General features: G+C 31.7%; 3 protein-coding genes across 3 annotated transcripts; 2 read left to right on the top strand and 1 right to left on the bottom strand.

Moving 5' to 3' along the window:
* Positions 1-1166: 1166 nt before the first annotated feature.
* Positions 1167-2226, bottom strand: LOC133201250 (poly [ADP-ribose] polymerase tankyrase-1-like). Its single transcript, XM_061337044.1, has 2 exons — positions 1899-2226; positions 1167-1798 (listed from the first exon to the last, which is right to left on the bottom strand). The coding sequence occupies exons 1-2, from the start codon at positions 2185-2187 to the stop codon at positions 1428-1430; spliced, it is 660 nt and encodes a 219-aa protein (XP_061193028.1). The 5' UTR covers positions 2188-2226; the 3' UTR covers positions 1167-1427.
* Positions 2227-12513: 10287 nt separating this feature from the next.
* Positions 12514-13563, top strand: LOC133201318 (putative ankyrin repeat protein RF_0381). The gene is made up of 2 exons (XM_061337115.1): positions 12514-12778; positions 12887-13563. The coding sequence occupies exons 1-2, from the start codon at positions 12514-12516 to the stop codon at positions 13246-13248; spliced, it is 627 nt and encodes a 208-aa protein (XP_061193099.1). The 3' UTR covers positions 13249-13563.
* Positions 13564-16704: 3141 nt separating this feature from the next.
* LOC133201249 (putative ankyrin repeat protein RF_0381) lies at positions 16705-18039 on the top strand. The gene is made up of 2 exons (XM_061337043.1): positions 16705-17003; positions 17111-18039. The coding sequence occupies exons 1-2, from the start codon at positions 16724-16726 to the stop codon at positions 17470-17472; spliced, it is 642 nt and encodes a 213-aa protein (XP_061193027.1). The 5' UTR covers positions 16705-16723; the 3' UTR covers positions 17473-18039.

Genomic DNA, 18039 nt, shown 5'->3' with positions numbered 1-18039 from the left:
GAGCGCTTGGCAAAGGAACAGTTGCTACATGTACCTATTTTTTATCGACGTAGGTCAGTCGCGGCCGTGATTCGAACACACGGCCTTCCGATCACAGAGCGAGCGATCAACTAGATAAATTGAAGTTACATGTAAAGTTGTCCTCGATAAAACACTGATGTGTCGGTAAAGGAACAAGATAATTTCATAATCAGCAATTCTTTATGTTTTTCAAGGGGAAAATACACATTCGGTCTTGATTAGCAATTTATTATGTTTATAATATCATTTGCATTTCAAACAGTCATCTGGAGGTTGTATTGGTGGCTTTGCTGGCGTAATCGGAGGAGGAGAAATTGCCTCCGCTGACAGAAGTCGCCATATGTGGTTAACCTCACTTCTGTAATTAAGAACAAGCTTAAGCACAGCGCTATGAATTTTAATTATTTATTTCTTTGTCTTCAGGAATAAGTTTGATACCTTGCGGATTCGATTATTAGCGCGGTTTCTTTATTTAGAGCCTCGCGTGATCTTCTAGTTAATTATAATAAATCTGTTTACTTTTTTCTTTATTATTTTTCAAAAACTACTAGTAATCTTATCATGAAGATACAACATACTTAAACTGTTCCAATGCACAAAAGAACTTTACATCCAAACCTTGCCTTAAAGCAATGCCTCAAGCAGAATTGTTGCAAAGATAGCTATAAACTCACTTTTCTTGCAGTAATATTAATAACAAAAATGTTAATAAAATGGAAGTAATAAAAAAAGTTTAGGAAAGGCCAATTAAGAATGAAATTTTATCCCACCCCTTAAACACTATTTTGTTCTTAGTGCAGGTGCATATCATGTATAGGTCTCCTAAATAATTTCAAAATAACAAGGCATTTTTACTTTTGAAGAAAATACATTTTTAATTTTATCCAAAACAATATTATTTTTTCGTATACATAGATTTTTGTAGATTAATTCAAGCTTCAAATTATTTGTTGCTTAAAGAATTATACATGTATTAATAGTAAATCAACGATATTCAGAGTCAAATTCACTGTGTAAGGTCATGATGAAATTCTTCTCTGTACTCTTGTTATCCTCAGGTACCACTTGCTAGATTAATATCTATACATAGAATTTTGAGTATGATCGTTATTATACGGTATGTCGCTAAAAATGTGAAAAAGAGACCAAATGCTAAAAAAAGTTTATTCGCTTTTTAACATATTAACAACATATACATATGGAATGTTACTTTGAAAGAGGAAGTTTCTCCACCCATATTTTCATCCACCATGTCCGCTCGTATTTTAGAATCAACCGTTTATGAATCCTGATGTGATTCTTATATGTTGCAGCTAGAGATTCTGGGTGCACAAGACCACTCAAGTGACACCGACAATGTCCATTAGGGTATGGTTAACGTAATGACTTGATAATCTCATCTCCTTTCAGGATTCAAAGCATTCCCTTGGGATGGCTATCGACTCCATTGAATTTACTTTTATTGAAGCTTTTGCGTTTTGAATTTGTTTAAGATAAATGGATTGAAGTTTTTGGTTGGCAGCTAAATCTTCGGGAGAAAGCCAGTGATCTACATCTTTCATAATGTATCTACATTTAAACAAAATTCGTATGATTCGAGCACAATCATTGTGTTGACCAGAGACAACAAGGTGGAGGGCAGATTGACCAAGGTCATCAACTTCGTTAACGTCACTTCCATGTTTTATGAGATACTCTGCAATTTTGAATTTTCCATCCTCCAAAGCCAGCAATAGGGGAGTTTTACCGGAGTTGTCTTTGCAGTCTACCCTTGCAGCTTTAAAATAAGAAAGAAATTGATTTCGCAGTTCATGAACCTTGGAATAATTTATTTAGTTTGAAATAACTTGACACATTTTCTAATCTCATATACATACCTGCTTTGATTAAGAGTTTAACAATGTCGAGATCGCCCATTTCCACTGCAAGCATTAAGGGTGTTCGACAGTCAGCACTTTCTATGTTGACATTGATATATGGTAGCATGAGCTTAAGCACTTTGCGATCCCCGTTTACAATGGGGGTAAATATCAATGGATCCCCATTCCCGTCAATTAGATCAGGATCAATTCTAGATTTTAACACCTTCTTCAGTTTACTTCTATCACTGTGCAGAACATATTCCAAAACAAGAGCAGAGTCTGCAGATGGCTTTGCGGATCTCATTGCTTTCTTTGCACGATGGTGCACAATAGAAGTTTCAAACAAATCTTAAGGTCTTTCTTCAAATCTGCTTTGTTTTTATTTGAGTATCTAAAATTTGCATATATTAGCATAGTAAGCCATATTAGCTGCAATTCATTGGAAGAACTTAAGTTTTGAATAAAGGCCTTCAAATAGAACTTTTAGAATTACAGCATTGCTCTTAAATGACAAGAGGTTTGTTTATTTTAGAGTGAATGGAATCAATTAAGGAAGCCAAACATGCGTGATGAAATGTTCATTTCCTTAATAACTAATCTAGTTCGTGACTGTTACTAATTATTCAGATTGCATTTAAGTTTTATTATTATCATTTACGGTTTTGTTTATCGTAGAAAAACCGAATTTAAGATGAATTTAAAAGCAAACTTCTGTTTATACTTTTAATTCTATACTGTTAATCATAAAATAATACTTGAACATGCATTTTTATAGCCATCTTTATTTATTAGCCCTCAAGAAAACATGATTATATAATTTTGTTTATATGATAGAAAATTGCATAATTAAGAATCGAAAAATCGACTTCAAATAATTAAGATATTGTAATTAAAAGTAATTAAAATACAAACAAAACCAGGATATCTCTCACAGCCTTCAATATTCATTTTGTTAAAGATTAATTTCCATAATATATCAGTGAACTGAAAAGACAAGACAATACAGTCTGCGACATGTGTTTCACATTTGAATGTATTACTGACTATTAAGTTGAAACCCATCTAAGTATTAAACTAAGTGATAAACGTGGCTTCAGCTTTTGCCTCGTCAAATTCCTCTTTTAATTTTTATTGTTTATAAGATTTAAAAGGTCGTTAACTATTCGTTATCTTCATAGGATATATCGACGATGTTTTATCAATTAATATTCGTTATCTTTCATACGCTCATTTGATACTGAACTCAAAAAATAAAGACAAAACATGGTCTGACACCTCTAGGTTACATATTATAATGTTAAGTACAGATCGTCATTGATGTATAACAAACTGTGTAAAAGGGGAAGATAATGAAAGGTGATCAATCTCATAAATCCAGAATATTAATTGTGAACAGGGCAAAAACACGGACCTCCGGAAACACCAAAGGTGGGATCAGGTGCCTAGTAGGAGTAAGCATCCTATGTTGACTGGTCACTTCCGCCATGGGCCTCTGTATTGATAAGGTAAACTGAGAAATCCCAAGTAAAATGGAATAAAAGCAAAAATTGGCTGGAAACATGTCAGTCAAAATAAGACCCAATGATAGGTTATATTTGGAAAAAAAAAGGTCATTATACCAACCTTAGAATTTGCGTAATGCTGCCTTTAACCTTGATAGTTGAAAATACTTTAACATCAAGTTATTTGTCAGTAGCCTGTCACCGTTTAAAAATGATCGCACTCAGAACATCGTCTTAAGTATCGAATCAGCCGGGAGTTATGAACGCAATACGCAAGTATACTTTTTAACAAACAACTTTTCTTTCGCCCATTTTTAATATCTATGAGGCTATATACAATTGTTCTCTGCATGGGCTATTATTTTCACACTGCTTTGTCTACGATCAATACAAAGGGCACATGTCAGGTGTGACTGGTGGACAGGAGATACTTACTCCTCTATGATACTTGATCCAGCTTGTGCTTTGTTTAATTGAGCTTGATTACTGTTCGTTATCTTTACATCCATTGTACGTAATGAGACAAGATAATGTAATGACTCCAAAATATCTCATCTGTTGTATTGACACCAAGATATTGAGTGCACTCAGTTATATTTTTATAAAAAAGATCAAAAATAGATACACTTGGTGGAATAATCGCTTAAAAAGAATAATTCTAAGACGTTCACAACAGCTGGAATAAAATTTAGACGTTGAAAAGCTCTGTCCAAGACATTCAAAACAACTTGAATCAATTTTAAATTTTCACGATTTTAGAACTCTATTGCTGAGTTTGAATTGTTTCAAAAGTGAAACCAAGCTTGTGCAAGGTATATTTTAAAATGAGATACACCTTGTGTAAATATACTGTAGACCACCTACATTTTATGCGACGACTTATTTTCGCAAGATAGTTTATTTCCTACTTATAACGGAGACAAAATTTTCACGTGGAAGACGGTATACAAAGTTGAAGTGTTTTACAGTCTTCAGACTATGCACTTCCTCTTTTGAGTACTGATGTATAGAGCCAAGAAGTTCAGTACTCAAAAGAATAATACCTCCCGATAGGTTTTTTTCAGTTTACTCTTTACGGTTGTTGCTAGATAAAGGCGGCAAAGCTTTTTGGAAAAGCTATACTTTTTGTTAATTTATACTCGAGAATGAAATTTTTAAAAGCATATGAGGATGTCCTCGCAAGTAAAAAGTATTTTCTCCGTTTACCTGATCAATACAGAGGGTTCATAGTGGTTGTTACCAGTTGACATAAGATGCTTACTACCCCTGAGAAAGACACCTAATACCACTTCTGGTGTTTCCACCCTTACTGCCTAATACACCTACTTTGGGTGTTTCAACTCCCCCTGAGTAAGACACCTCATCCAACATCTGGTGTTTCCACTTCGTTGAAAAAGACACCTAATCCTATGTCCAGTGTCTCCACTCCCCCTGTTTAAGACACCTAATATCACTTCTGGTGTCTCCACTCCCCCTGTGTAAGACACCTTATATCACATTTGGTGTCTCCACTCCCCCTGAAGACACCTAAAATCACATTTGGTGTCTCCACTCCCCCTTTGTAAAACACTTCATATCATTAGCAACTTTTTCCATTTATATGTCAACACGATATATCCCAAACTTGAAATAAACGATACCACAGGGTCTGACACATCTGTTTCATATCTAGATATTTTACTAGAAAAAGACGTTAATGGTAATCTCTAACAACTAAGCTTTATGATAAACGTGATGACTTTAGCTTTTCAATCGTCAGCTTCCCTTACTTATGAAGTAATATACCTTTATCACCTGCATACGGGGTTTATGTCCCTCTTGATTCGATACGCAAAAGCATGCTCTACGTATGAACAATTTCTTAAACAAGGTAAGTTGTTGACAAACATGTTGAAGAAAAAATAATATCAACAGTCTAGTTTAGAGTCATCATTTCGTAAGTTCTATGGTTGATACAATGACCTTGTCAGCAAGTACAATCAATCACTAAGTCAAATGCTGACAGACGTTTTTCATACTAATTGTTAGGCCATTATTTACACACTGAATTGTCTACGGATTTTCTCGTTATTTCATGACAAGGAGCACACAGCGGATGTGACCGGTTGGCAGGGGATGCTCAGTACTCAATGGCACCTGATCCCACCTCTGATGCTTTAGAGGTCCGTTTTTGCTCTGCTCCTGATTTGTATTTTGAGCTTGAATATTGTTCGTTATCTCCATATATTTCATTCTGGTGTTTCCATGAACGTGGTTTTGCTCTGTTTATGTTTTACGTTTACAGGATTTATAAGATTGATCAGAATCTTCTATCTTAACCTTTTACATATAAATAAGTATATAAATAAGCTAATAAACTGTAAAAGGCTGCACACATAAAATGGCCAGAGTTTATCCAGGTCTGAAGAAATTAATTATGTGCGATGTAAATTGTGAGTTATAAGGTAACAATGAGCAGTTTTTTTTAAGATTCTACTTATTGTTGTACGCCTCTTACCTGTTTTAATTCCATGAGGTTTTTGTCATTTATGTAAGAGTTATGGCGATTTCAAAGCTTCTCATACATATCAAATGTACTTTTCAATCAAGCAAGGCGATATGCTTACTTGTCAGTCAATTGTAAACGTTATTTATCTTTCATTTCAAAATAATAATAATTCAACGAGCAATTATAATCTTGTCAGTCAATGTTGACACATAATTTTTTTCGCTTCCAAATTATAATCTTGTCGGTGAATATAGCTAATAATCAAATTAATAGTTATATTTTTAATAATAATTTTCCCATGATGATTAGGAAATTCATTTTTTTAAATGATACTTTCAAAAATATTTCTATATGAAGAGGGTGGGGGGATGTAAAATGATTTTTTTTCTTTATGGAAGAGTATGATTTAAAAGTATTTTCACTATATTGTAATTTGCATATAGTTCCTTCGAATCGGTATAGATATCAATGTGCTCATTTTCTTGAAATAATTTTGTTTAGGGCTTTTGGTAGTCGAGATGATGGTGTGTTAAGTGTCACATACTTTGAAAATAGTCGTAAATCCTTAAATACTGAATTGAGTCGGTAGAGCGCTCGCTCCGTGATCGGAAGGTCGTGTGTTCGAATCACGGCCACGACTGACCTAAGTCGATAAAAAATAGGTAGCAACTGTTCCTTCGCCACGCGCTCGGAACTTTGAAGTGAGAGTTGTGGGTCCTTCGGAAGAGACCTTAAAAACCGAGGCTCCGTATCACGGTAGGCGTTTTCACGATAAAGAACCCTCACTGCTCAATGGCCCTGAGTGCCGAGTAAAGGTCTAAATTTGAAGCCCTTCACCGGTATATGGTAACGTCTCTATATAGGTGAAAAATTCTCGAATGGGACATAAAATAACATACAATCAATCAATCATTAAATACTGAATTGATGCTTTGAAGGATACTTAATACAGGTTGGACATTGTCTTAATATCCCACCGGGTATTTAAAAATCTATAACTTTCTGACCCTGATTGATAATAAATATTACCAAATAGTGCCACAATTCATCTCAGATGTTCATGCACTAATTATTCATTAACCTACCACACACACAAAAATATGGTGCATTATTATAAAGGACAATCTTCGCATGATTTCGTAATTTTTTTACTCCACAGTCAATATCAATATCAGTAAAGAACATTCAACAATTTTGTAGCATTTCTAATTCATAGATATAAATTCATTTTACAAAGGTCGACTTTTAATTTACTTCACCATTTTACAACTATAAAGCCAATGAAATCTTTCACGGTCTCCTCATTGCCTTTGCTCAGTGTTATTCAAGGTTCGCTCACTTTCTTTACAAACTTCTGGATTAAGCTCATATTACTTCACCATTGTAGGAAATGTAACTCGTAGTATTTATTTACGCTACTGGACATGCTTGAGTTAAATTTCCTTTTTAGGGTAAACCAAAAGCTGTAAAGTGCCTGCAGTTTAGCTCTTATAAACAAGGAGAAGAAAGGAACGAGGGTGTATTTGATATGATTAGGCAGGAATCTGGACGCACTTAAAGACTGAAAATTTTAATAATCTGATACATAATATTTTACCATTTTTTTGATGTATCGGTTGCTGACGTTTTATTTGCAAAAATTCCTTATTATGCAGATGAGTCATTTGCTACAAGATGTCACATTATAAACACGTTTTGCTAAAAATTTGCTATCTGTTGGTCATCACTCGGAGTCTATGAACTCTAAGAAACTAGCAAAATTTTGCAAAAAATAGAAAGAAGGCCCAGATATCATAAAAAATGAACTTTTTTGTTCAGACGATCACTTTGTGTAAATGATCTTCTTCATTTCAAACTCAAATTAAGTATGTTGTTGCAGTAGCTCAACAGTATATGTTAACTGTCCATGACAATGAGGAATCGATACTTTTTAATTTGATCCTTGCTTGGAGCGGTTAATATTTTTTAAAACAAAGTCTAGTCATTTGACAGTTGATTTTATTTACTTATTCTTTAGATTATTAAAATGAAGTTAAATTTTGATTCTGAATACTGCACCGAAAGCAAAAGCAAAATAATCGCAGTTAGACTATACTCCAATTCAAGCGATTTCTTTATGAATTATTCTGATAGGGAGTTTGCCAATATATAACTATAATTTTTTAATCAAATCATCAGAATTCTTAACTTACGCTAATGCATTTCTGTGTGGGAAGACTTCTTACTGTTTAGGAATTTATGTACACAAAATAGATGGATGAATTATAAATAAATACATGTAATTCACTTTAATATTAATGCACAAAGCTCAATACTTACGAGTTTATTAAAAAAATAAGAATAAATTCAAATTATCCATTACATATTTTTTTAGCGAATTTTAGCATGCTTATGAGTATCAAAAGAAAAAATTAAAGGATCAATGTTATGAACAGGATTAATTATAGCATATACCATAAAGCATTTGCATCAAATGAAGTACGAATCCCAATATAACCATGTTGCAAAATTTAGTTTCGTTATATCTACCTTTTTAATTTCAACTAATTGTTTTCAATAAATAAAAAAATAAATGAATAAATAAATAAATAATTAAACAAATAAAAAAATAAATAAATAAATAAATAATACACGATAAAATGTCCGGCATGTTAATTACCATTATTTATGTAAGCAAGCAAAAACTATTTTGATTGACATAATTATCAAGGAAACTTGTTACAAAGTTTTAATCAATTGTAGTCCTCCGAAACATAAAATATGCTGCGAATAAAATAAATGAAATATATGAAGATAACAACTTTTTCTAAAGATTATATTTAATATCAACCAATCATATCAAGCATCTACATTTAAGTGTCCAAGCAGAAGGCTATGCTGATGCTGTAATGAATACATTTAAGTGATAATAAATATGGAGACAAACAATGTATTCTTTACATTGACGTATATATAAAAATCGTTTTTTTAAAATGCCATTGTATTTTCTAGTTGTTTGCGGTAAAAAAAGAAAAAAAGTGTGAAGAGAACGAAAAGTGATCGACCTAAAGATTAAAAATTCTTCAAAGAATACAAATTGTGAACAGGGCAAAAAATACAAACTGTCAACAGAAAACAAAGAAAAAAAGGAGAAAAAAACATGGTTCCCTGGAAACTCCAGAGGTGGGGTTACGAAATGATTTTTGGTTGAGGCCAAACATTTTTTCAGAGGCCATTCATTATAGGCTAGGTCAACCTTTAAGGTTAGACCAGAATTTGGTTTGGGGTCAAAATAGAGGGCAGGTTTCTACATATTTCTGTTGATTTGTAATGTGAACATTAAAATATGTACTACCACCAATCTGATTTATTTTATTGATTATCCATCAATCAATTTACATATATTTCTTTTTATAATTTGAAGACCTTTGATGTTTGCAAACATTTCATACTGGCACACTACTAATACATTTGCTTGAATAATTACAAAAAAGTCTCAAAGTTTATTTGTATTTTCCAAATTGTGCACATTGAAAACAAACGCTATATATAATAATCCGTATCAAATGTCACATATAGCTTAAACAAATTCCCACTTGTTAAGTAATGAATCACCACCCTTCACACAATGCACTGTAGAGTTACTATTATATCTGCATTCTCTTGAAATTGATATATAAAGTAGAGATATCTAGGAATTTTTAGATATGAAAAAATGTTTATATTATACTCGGTTGATTACTCTGTTTTAACTTCAAAATGAGGTGGAATTTAAAACTTAAATAATAAATAGCATAATCAAATAATTGATAACTTTCTGTTTCTGTGCAGTAATACTGTAACTGGATATTGGATAAAAAAAAAAAAAAAAAAAAAAAAAAAAAAAAAAAAATGGTTCTGGACAGGGAGTCAAGGTTAATCAACTATAAAACATATATGTGCATTGTTAGTTAAGTCACACATGTTTTGTAAATAATTTCCTTCTAAAACTTTCTTTTCCCAAAATTATCAAAACAAAAGGTGATTTTGATAACAGTTTAATAACATTGATTTTGTGAAACAATTGCATCCTATTAACCAGACTATAAAGACCCTATAGCGTTTGGTCAATTACTTGCCTATCACAGTATTGACAGTATTTCTAACTTTTAAAGTAAAATGTAAAGTTCACATCATAAAAAAAATATTTTTTATTCTTAATGACAACAGTTTTAAAGTACAAATCAGTGACACTTAAAGTAACAAATATAAATTTCTTTTAGTTCTTAGGTTATTATTACCTATCTGCACTCATTTCTTTGTTGTCTTGATAATTTTTAAAATTTTATGTTTCTAAACTTTTAACTGTGGATATATCATCAATTATGACTTAGAAATTAAATAAAATAATCACTTTAATTTAATCATTGTGGTATTTTTGCATTGAAAGTAAAAATATGTGCTCTGTATTATATCTTCAAAATTTAAACTGATCAAAGATAATCAATGAAATAAATCAGATTGTTGGTTGCGCATGATTATTTTAATGTGCACATTTACAAATCAACAGAAATATATAATTTATCCGCTTTAACATAGAATAGGGGCCAAAATTTTTTACAATGGCCAAATTTGAGACCGGGCCAACTTTTGAAAACAGGTCAAAATTTCATTTGGAGCCAAATTAGAGGCCAAAATAGAAGGCAGGCCAACTTAGAGGCCAGGCCAGGTTTTGTCAGTTCTGGTAAAAAGAAAACACAAATATGAATAATCGTATTTTGAACTTTCAGCATTAACGTAGCTATAAAAAACACTGATCCAATTCCAATATGGTGTGGACAACTATAACAGCTAGGCCACATTTACATGAAGGAAGCAAAAAAGAAAACATTTAAAATGCTACTTTCTTATTGACTTATTTTTGTAACAGATTACACCTAGCATTCTGACGATTTGTCCTATCCATTTTAGCTCTATTTATTATGTCAACGTAAGAAAGCAAACACTAATCATGATTGACAAATCAAGGAAACTTGTCACATAGTTTTAGTCACATAGTTGTGGTCTTTCTAAATATGAAAAATGCAGCGAATAAAAAAGCCTTTTTCTTAAGGTATGTTTTAGTATCGACCAATCAGATGCGCCAACTTCTTCTGAATCAGCAGGGACATTTAAATGGATATATAGAAGAAAAAATATTGCTTTATACTCGTCCTAAAAATAAAGAACTGAGATAGACGACTATAATTATTTAATAAAATATTAATTTTGCTCATCGAATAAAAAAAGTACATTTGATATTTTAAACAAATAACAAGTTGCTCAGCTCTAAATTGGTCGATCTTATTGATAAAAGTTTTAAGTATCTGCTTTTCTACATGGATTTTGGGTTACTTTTCATTTCATTATTAGATTTATGAGAAATATGAATTCTAAATATAAGAATGCGCAGAATTATAAATGTAAGCATATGCAGATTAAAAAAAATAACTTTCCTGAGATTCTAATGCGTCAAAACAAATGGCTTTTCTGGAATCAATCAGTAAAAAAACTTAAAATAGTTGCTGTCGAGGGGGACAGTAAACTTGCTATTGACCGAATAGTCAGTAAATAGGTGCTTCAATATACCAAAGTAGTCTTCACTTGTTTCACGTCACGATACGGATAAAACTGTGATGAAAACAGAGATTAAAAGTGGGGGAAAATCGAATGCTGCCGGTCTATTTTACGATGTGCAAATAGCACAAAAACTTTTTCACGGTAGAGGCTATATATAAAATGTAGAGGTTTATTAGTTATATTTTTATAAAGAAAAAAAATACACAGTACTATTATAAATCATGAATTTAATCGTCGAAGTTTAGACATTTAATATGAAAATTACTTTTTGTTTTATGTTAATTTATCCAGGTTCAAGCTATGCCGACAATATTATCAATGACGAGGTCAAAGGCTATGCTAAATTTTGAAGAATGTCAACGGATCATATTCTATTGTTTTTTAAAGTCAAACAACATAAATCAAGGAAAAAAAATGGTATCCGCCAATAAAAAAATTCCCGAATAAATAACAAGAATAAAGTTTTTCTTTACTTCCTTCAAATGTAATTCTTGTCATTTTTGGTCCAAATTTTAAAATTAGCGAATCACTTAACATTTTCCACAAATCCTTGCAGAGAAAATAGTGTACATTATAAAATGATTCACTGCACAGGTAACATTATCTGCAAAACTGCAAAAATGAGTTACGACTAAATATAATGAACAATAAAGCATCCCCGACTTCTATAGGCTATTTTTGCATAAATAGGCCATAAAAATAAAAATCAACCGTCGTATATGACTAAATTCGGTTCATTTTTTACATGTAAAAGGATACGCATCACTGGATTGTGGAGCCCATTTCTTCTGTCAACTTTATACTGTCAAAAACCTCATTTTTTGTAATTAAGGAAAATGTTAAACATTTTTGTGTAATTGTGGTCTACCGAAAGATAAAACATGTAACAAATCAAATTATCTCTCTGTCCTTCAATTTGCCATATCGACCAATAGGATTCATGGAACATGTTATAATTGTGTTGATTAGATATGCTAATCAAGATGGTTGATTTGTATAAAAGCGCCGCCGAAAGATTTCTGTCAGTGAAGTAATTTCAAACACAATAAGAAATTGAAACAAAATGGAAAACTTTCTTAAGGAAACCGTGTTTAGCGGTGATATCATTGCACTTCAGAAGGTATTAAAATCTGGAGTTGATGTTAACGTTCTGGATGAAAATGGAGAACCTCTATTATTTACCCCAATCGTTAATGGTGATATGGATACCCTTAAGGTTCTACTACCCCACACTGATGTCAACATGACGAATGACGATTGTAGAACGGCTCTGATGATCGCAGTTGAAATGAATGATATAGACATGGTGAAAAAGTTAATCAAATCAGGTAGGTTTTAAGTTGCCTAAATAGATATAGTGTAATAAGATAAAAAATATCGATGTCATTGAAACAACTTGAGGAAAACTGTTCTTAATTGCTACATTTGTTTATCAGGTGCAGATGTAAACAGGAAAGACAACTCTGGAAAAACTTCCTTACTGATTGCTCTGGAGGATGGTAATTTCAAAATTGCAGAATATCTGATCAAACACGGAAGTGACGTCAATGTAGTGGACAACCTTGGTCAATCTGCCCTTCACCTTGTTGCAACAGGAGAACATAATGATTGTACCAAAATCGTCAAAATTCTGTTAAATTGTGGATATGTGATGAAGGATTCTGATAATTGGCTTTGCCCTGAAGACCTAATATCTAATCCAAAATTGCAATCCAAATATTTCAAATTGATGCACAAAGTTAAAATGTCATTGAAGGCTATCTCAAAATGTGACATTATAATTCCAGTTGGATCTTGAATACATTTTTCATGAACAATCTGTACCTTCGCAGATGAAAAATGTCTTCTTACAAGAAGAGACCCCACGGAAAAGCAAGAGGAAATCAGTGTGAGTTTCTGTTAGACAGGAGCTTCAAACGGCAGATTTCTACCGCCGTCAAGGACATGAAATAAGAAATAGTTACCAAAGAGTCATCTAAAGCAGTGTTTTCTCCGAACCATGCGCGGTGTATGTATAAAACCATTGCATACATGAATTATAAAGAATCATCTTTAAACAAAGATGTCACATTTGTAAGAGACTTAAAAAAGACATTGAGAGCTATATGATCAACTGAGAGAAAAACATGTACTTAAATGGATTTACGATAAATAAAATCAAAACAATTACAACTCAGTGTATTTTATTTATTAATTTTGCATTATTATTCAAAACATCCCTTGAAGGTCAAAACATTAAATCATACTGAAGCAAAAAATACAATATTTTACCATAGTTCTTTTTTATTTTCTACCTTACTTAATGAAGCATAGTAATTATTATAAACTTGTGAAACTCATACACGTATTATTATCTTTAACCTAAAATGAAATCTGTATTAAAATCAAGAGACAGTAGATAAATCGTTTATAAAAAAAAAACTTAGACATGATATAGATATTTCACGTCATTTCATAGGTACACAGAATGATAATAGAATATAATTGTAGTTGCCTTGGCATATTGTATACATTTGTTTGTAATTTACACAAGAGAGACTTTGTCATTCAGTTAACTGAAAGCTTACTGAAAGTCAACCAAATGACAGAGCTTACCATTCAGTCACCTTTCCTGACATTTCAGTGACCATTTAGTTGACATAATGGCAGTTTCATTCTGCAATAGACACAGTAGTTGATACATTTCGCCATTCATTTGCCAGTATATCAGGTTTTTGTTGATATTGGTTAGAATATTGTACGTGAAACCTAATAAATACATGCATAGTTTATTGATAAAACTAACGTATTGAATTAAACAATGCATTAATTTTGTCATATAAAGAAGAAACATCGATGCAATACGGTACACATGAGGAAAATGCCATGTCTTTATGAACTGGCATCAATTCATCAACTGTTCATGAATCGCTAAAAAAAAGGGAGGGAGTAATGTTGAAAAAAGTGTGTGTGGTCAATTGATCTTTTTACTCCAATAAGAGTACAAACCCACCAATACGAATATGTCATTACCTTAGTCCAGCTGTACGCCACTTGACTTTTCTGATTTTTTTCCATTATAGGTGCTTTAATATGGAGACGATTCAAAGGGACAAAGCTGTTGTAGCGGCAATAGTGCATCGAGACTACCCTGAAATCGGACAATAAAGTGGAATTTCAGAACTCAATTAAAAGATAGAAAATATGCAGAGGTCAATGAAAACAACACTGTGAAGAATGTGTTACTTCATTCTGTGATTTTTTTTTATAATAATATATCTTCAGAACTTCAAGTAAACTTTCCATACATGAAAATAAATATTTGGTTCCTTAGCAATCGGTACATGTATACATGGTATGCTATTAATTCCTTTTTTGATAATAAAAAAAAATTATCTATCATTTTTAATTGCTTCGATTTTGAAAATATAAACACAATAAAACGTTCAATTCAGAGATCGATAATCAAAAGGATCAGAATTACATACTACCCTTTCTAGATCTTAATGAGAAATTGAAAAGAAACCGTGGTATTTATTGTAATAAAGCAAAGATATAATGAAAAAAAAAATCAAAAGACTTATAAAAAAGGTGTCTTACATCGAACTCCGTCGAATAGAATTAAGAAATTTCCGCACAGAATTGAAACTCCATTATCTAAGAACTTATATATATTAGAAAATAATGTGCATATATACAAATTGTCGCAATGTATGTGCATGTTTGTATAACTAGATATGCAAATAGAGAATAACCCATGTTATTTATAAAATTAAAAGTATATGTATATGCTTACATTGTAAGTTATTCGAATTCTTCTTTTTCATTTTGTCGATTTATTTATAGAGACATTTGTAACGTATTTTTTTTTTATATATAAATTCATACTTTTAGAAGCTCTTTACCGGTGTCGTAGTGACCTTTAAAAAACATGATCTGATTATTCTAACTACATAAAAGGCTATGTGATATTTGAAGTAATGGAACAAATGTGTATACCAATAAATGACTACTAAAGATTGAAAGATGTCAAATAATTGACATAAAGACATTCATTTTGATAACGTAGGTTACATTATTTAATGATATGTCTTGATTTTTGAATAAACCTTCAAATTAGGTTTACATTTCAGTATTAATCATGCGGTACCACGCAGCGGCCATTTTTAATATTCATTCGATGAATTATGATCTCTTTAATAGATAAAAATCGTGAATTGTGGCATTCTTAGTTATATTAATTCATTTTAAGCTATGCTTATTTGCAGTGCCAATGATAAAATTAAAAAAAAAAATCAGCGCATTAGATTTTAGAAAACATAATTGACGAAATTACAGAAAAGGCATTATAAAGAAAAGCGCATGGGAAACTGATCAAAATAGCTAAATTGTTATATAAGATCGATTAAAAGAAGCAGTTGAGTTTTAGCATCAACGATGTTGACACAATGATTGGCTTATATTGTACAATTGTTATAGTTTCACTTAATTATCAAATAAGGAAATCATCACAGTTTCCATTTCCTGAGAAAGGAAACCATATTAAGAAAAATGATATTAAAGGCTAAAAGCAAAAATTGAAATGTGATCTATCTATTTATTATGTATACCTTTGTGATACTATTGAAATAAACAAATAGGTATTAACAGTTTGTTTCAAAATAATGAATGCGTTCTCAGGATCATCCCAATTTAAAACAGCAAGGAGAAATAATACTCCACAAGTTTATAGTTAATATTTTCAAGATTTGATATAACCTCTTAGAACTAATCACAGATTTCTGAATGAATGAGCAATTGTCTTCCATTGCTATGAGGGACAATCAGTAATTTCAATCATTCATGTAAAACAACCAATATAATCTCGACTGGAATGTTTCATAATTTTAATGAAATCAGGATAGTGTCTTTGATGCAAGGAAAACCACTCTGATTCCAGTTCAATCTTATTAAGGTAGGTAAAAATCATGAATATAAAATGTGTCATGAGGCAATACCGCTGTGATTATTAATTAATTTGTTTAATTCCTTATCTTAACGTTTTTATGATTGATATGTCAAGGAATCTGTTGACACATTAATTTGGAAACTGTGGTCGACCAAAACATAAAATCTGTGGCAAATAGTAATAGCGAATCTTAAGGTAAATTTGTAATGTGAACCAATCAGATTCAGTGAATGTCTCTGAAGTTACATTGATATGCAAATTCAGGTATTTGATAAGTATAAAAGGAACATAAATCTCTATCACCGGTATACTTTGTAAGATTACAATTGCTACGAGTTGACTGAAAATGAAAGTCGTGTACTCAACCTTGCATATGTTGGAGGCCGTTATCAATGGTGATATAACTGCTCTTCAAAACGTACTAAAATCTGGCATTGATGTTAACGTTCTGGATAAAAATGGAGAACCTTTGTTATTTACTCCAATCGTTAATGGTGATATGGATACTCTAAAGGTTCTCCTAGCCTACGCTGACGTCAACATGACGACTGACGATTGCAGGACCGCTCTCATGATTGCAACTGAAATGAATGATATAGACATAGTGAAAAAGTTAATCAAATCAGGTAGGTTTTTAAGTAGCCTTAATAGATATGGCTTATATGATAAAAATATCGATTTCAATGAAAATATGTCTATGTTTTTTTTTTAAATTGATGTATTTATTTATCAGGTGCAGATGTAAACAGGAAAGACAACTCTGGAAAAACTCCCTTACTGATAGCTCTGGAGGATGGTAATTTCAAAATTGCAGAATATCTGATCAAACACGGAAGTGACGTCAACGTAGTGGACAACCTTGGTCAATCTGCCCTCTACCTTGTTGCAACTGGAGAAGGCAATGACTGTACGAAAATCGTCAAAATTCTGTTAAGCTGTGGATATGTGTTGAAGGATTCTGATAATTGGCTTTGCCCTGAAGACCTAATATCTAATGCAAAATTTCAATCCAAATATTTCAAATTGATGCAGAAAGTAAATAATTCATTGAAGGCTATCTCAAAATGTGACATTATAATTCCAGTTGGATCTTGAATACATTTTCCATAACCAATCTGTACCTTAGCAGATGAAAAAAGTCTTTTTAAAAGAAGAGATGCTACTGGAAATCAAGAGGAAATCAATGTGAGTTCCTGTTAGACAGGAGCTTCAGAATGCACGTTTCTTCCACTGACGAGTACAGGATATAAAGATGGTTACCAAAGAGTCATCTAACGCATTATGTTTTGTACGAGCCATGGTGTATGAATTAAAACTGCATATATGAATAACGTAAAGAATTGTGTTTAAACGTGGAGGCCATGTTTAAGAAGACATTGAGAGCCTATGATGAACTAAGAGAAAAACTTGTTTTTAAGTAGAATAGTGATAAATAAAGTTGAAAAACAATCAGAGCTGCAGTATTTTTATTTATCCTTATTTTGCATCAATAGAATATTTTACTTTGACTTGAAAGTCAATCATACTCGCTCTATTACGATACCTACAGGAAAAAGGAACAAAAATCAAAAGCAGAGAGGAAAATCAGGTGTTTTTTTTTATATTCAAATTTGATTAGATTAAAACATTTAATGTAAATTACTTATTTTTGTATTGATATTG

This window comes from Saccostrea echinata, unplaced genomic scaffold, assembly GCF_033153115.1.
Source record: "Saccostrea echinata isolate AGI-Se365-2 ecotype Australia unplaced genomic scaffold, CSIRO_AGI_Sech_v1 ptg000043l, whole genome shotgun sequence".
Lineage (NCBI taxonomy): Eukaryota > Metazoa > Mollusca > Bivalvia > Ostreida > Ostreidae > Saccostrea > Saccostrea echinata.
Note: the sequence above shows the minus strand (reverse complement) of the source record. Positions and strands in the feature narration are given on the sequence as shown.

Bases quoted from the DNA above. Each gene is read 5' to 3' on its own strand.
- LOC133201250 (XM_061337044.1), bottom strand. From the start codon at position 2,187: ATGAGATCCGCAAAGCCATCTGCAGACTCTGCTCTTGTTTTGGAATAT. The intron at 1,799-1,898 runs GTATGTATATGA...CTTATTTTAAAG, and splicing joins TAAACTCTTAATCAAAGCAG to CTGCAAGGGTAGACTGCAAA.
- LOC133201249 (XM_061337043.1), top strand. From the start codon at position 16,724: ATGAAAGTCGTGTACTCAACCTTGCATATGTTGGAGGCCGTTATCAAT. The intron at 17,004-17,110 runs GTAGGTTTTTAA...TTTATTTATCAG, and splicing joins GAAAAAGTTAATCAAATCAG to GTGCAGATGTAAACAGGAAA.
- LOC133201318 (XM_061337115.1), top strand. From the start codon at position 12,514: ATGGAAAACTTTCTTAAGGAAACCGTGTTTAGCGGTGATATCATTGCA. The intron at 12,779-12,886 runs GTAGGTTTTAAG...TTTGTTTATCAG, and splicing joins GAAAAAGTTAATCAAATCAG to GTGCAGATGTAAACAGGAAA.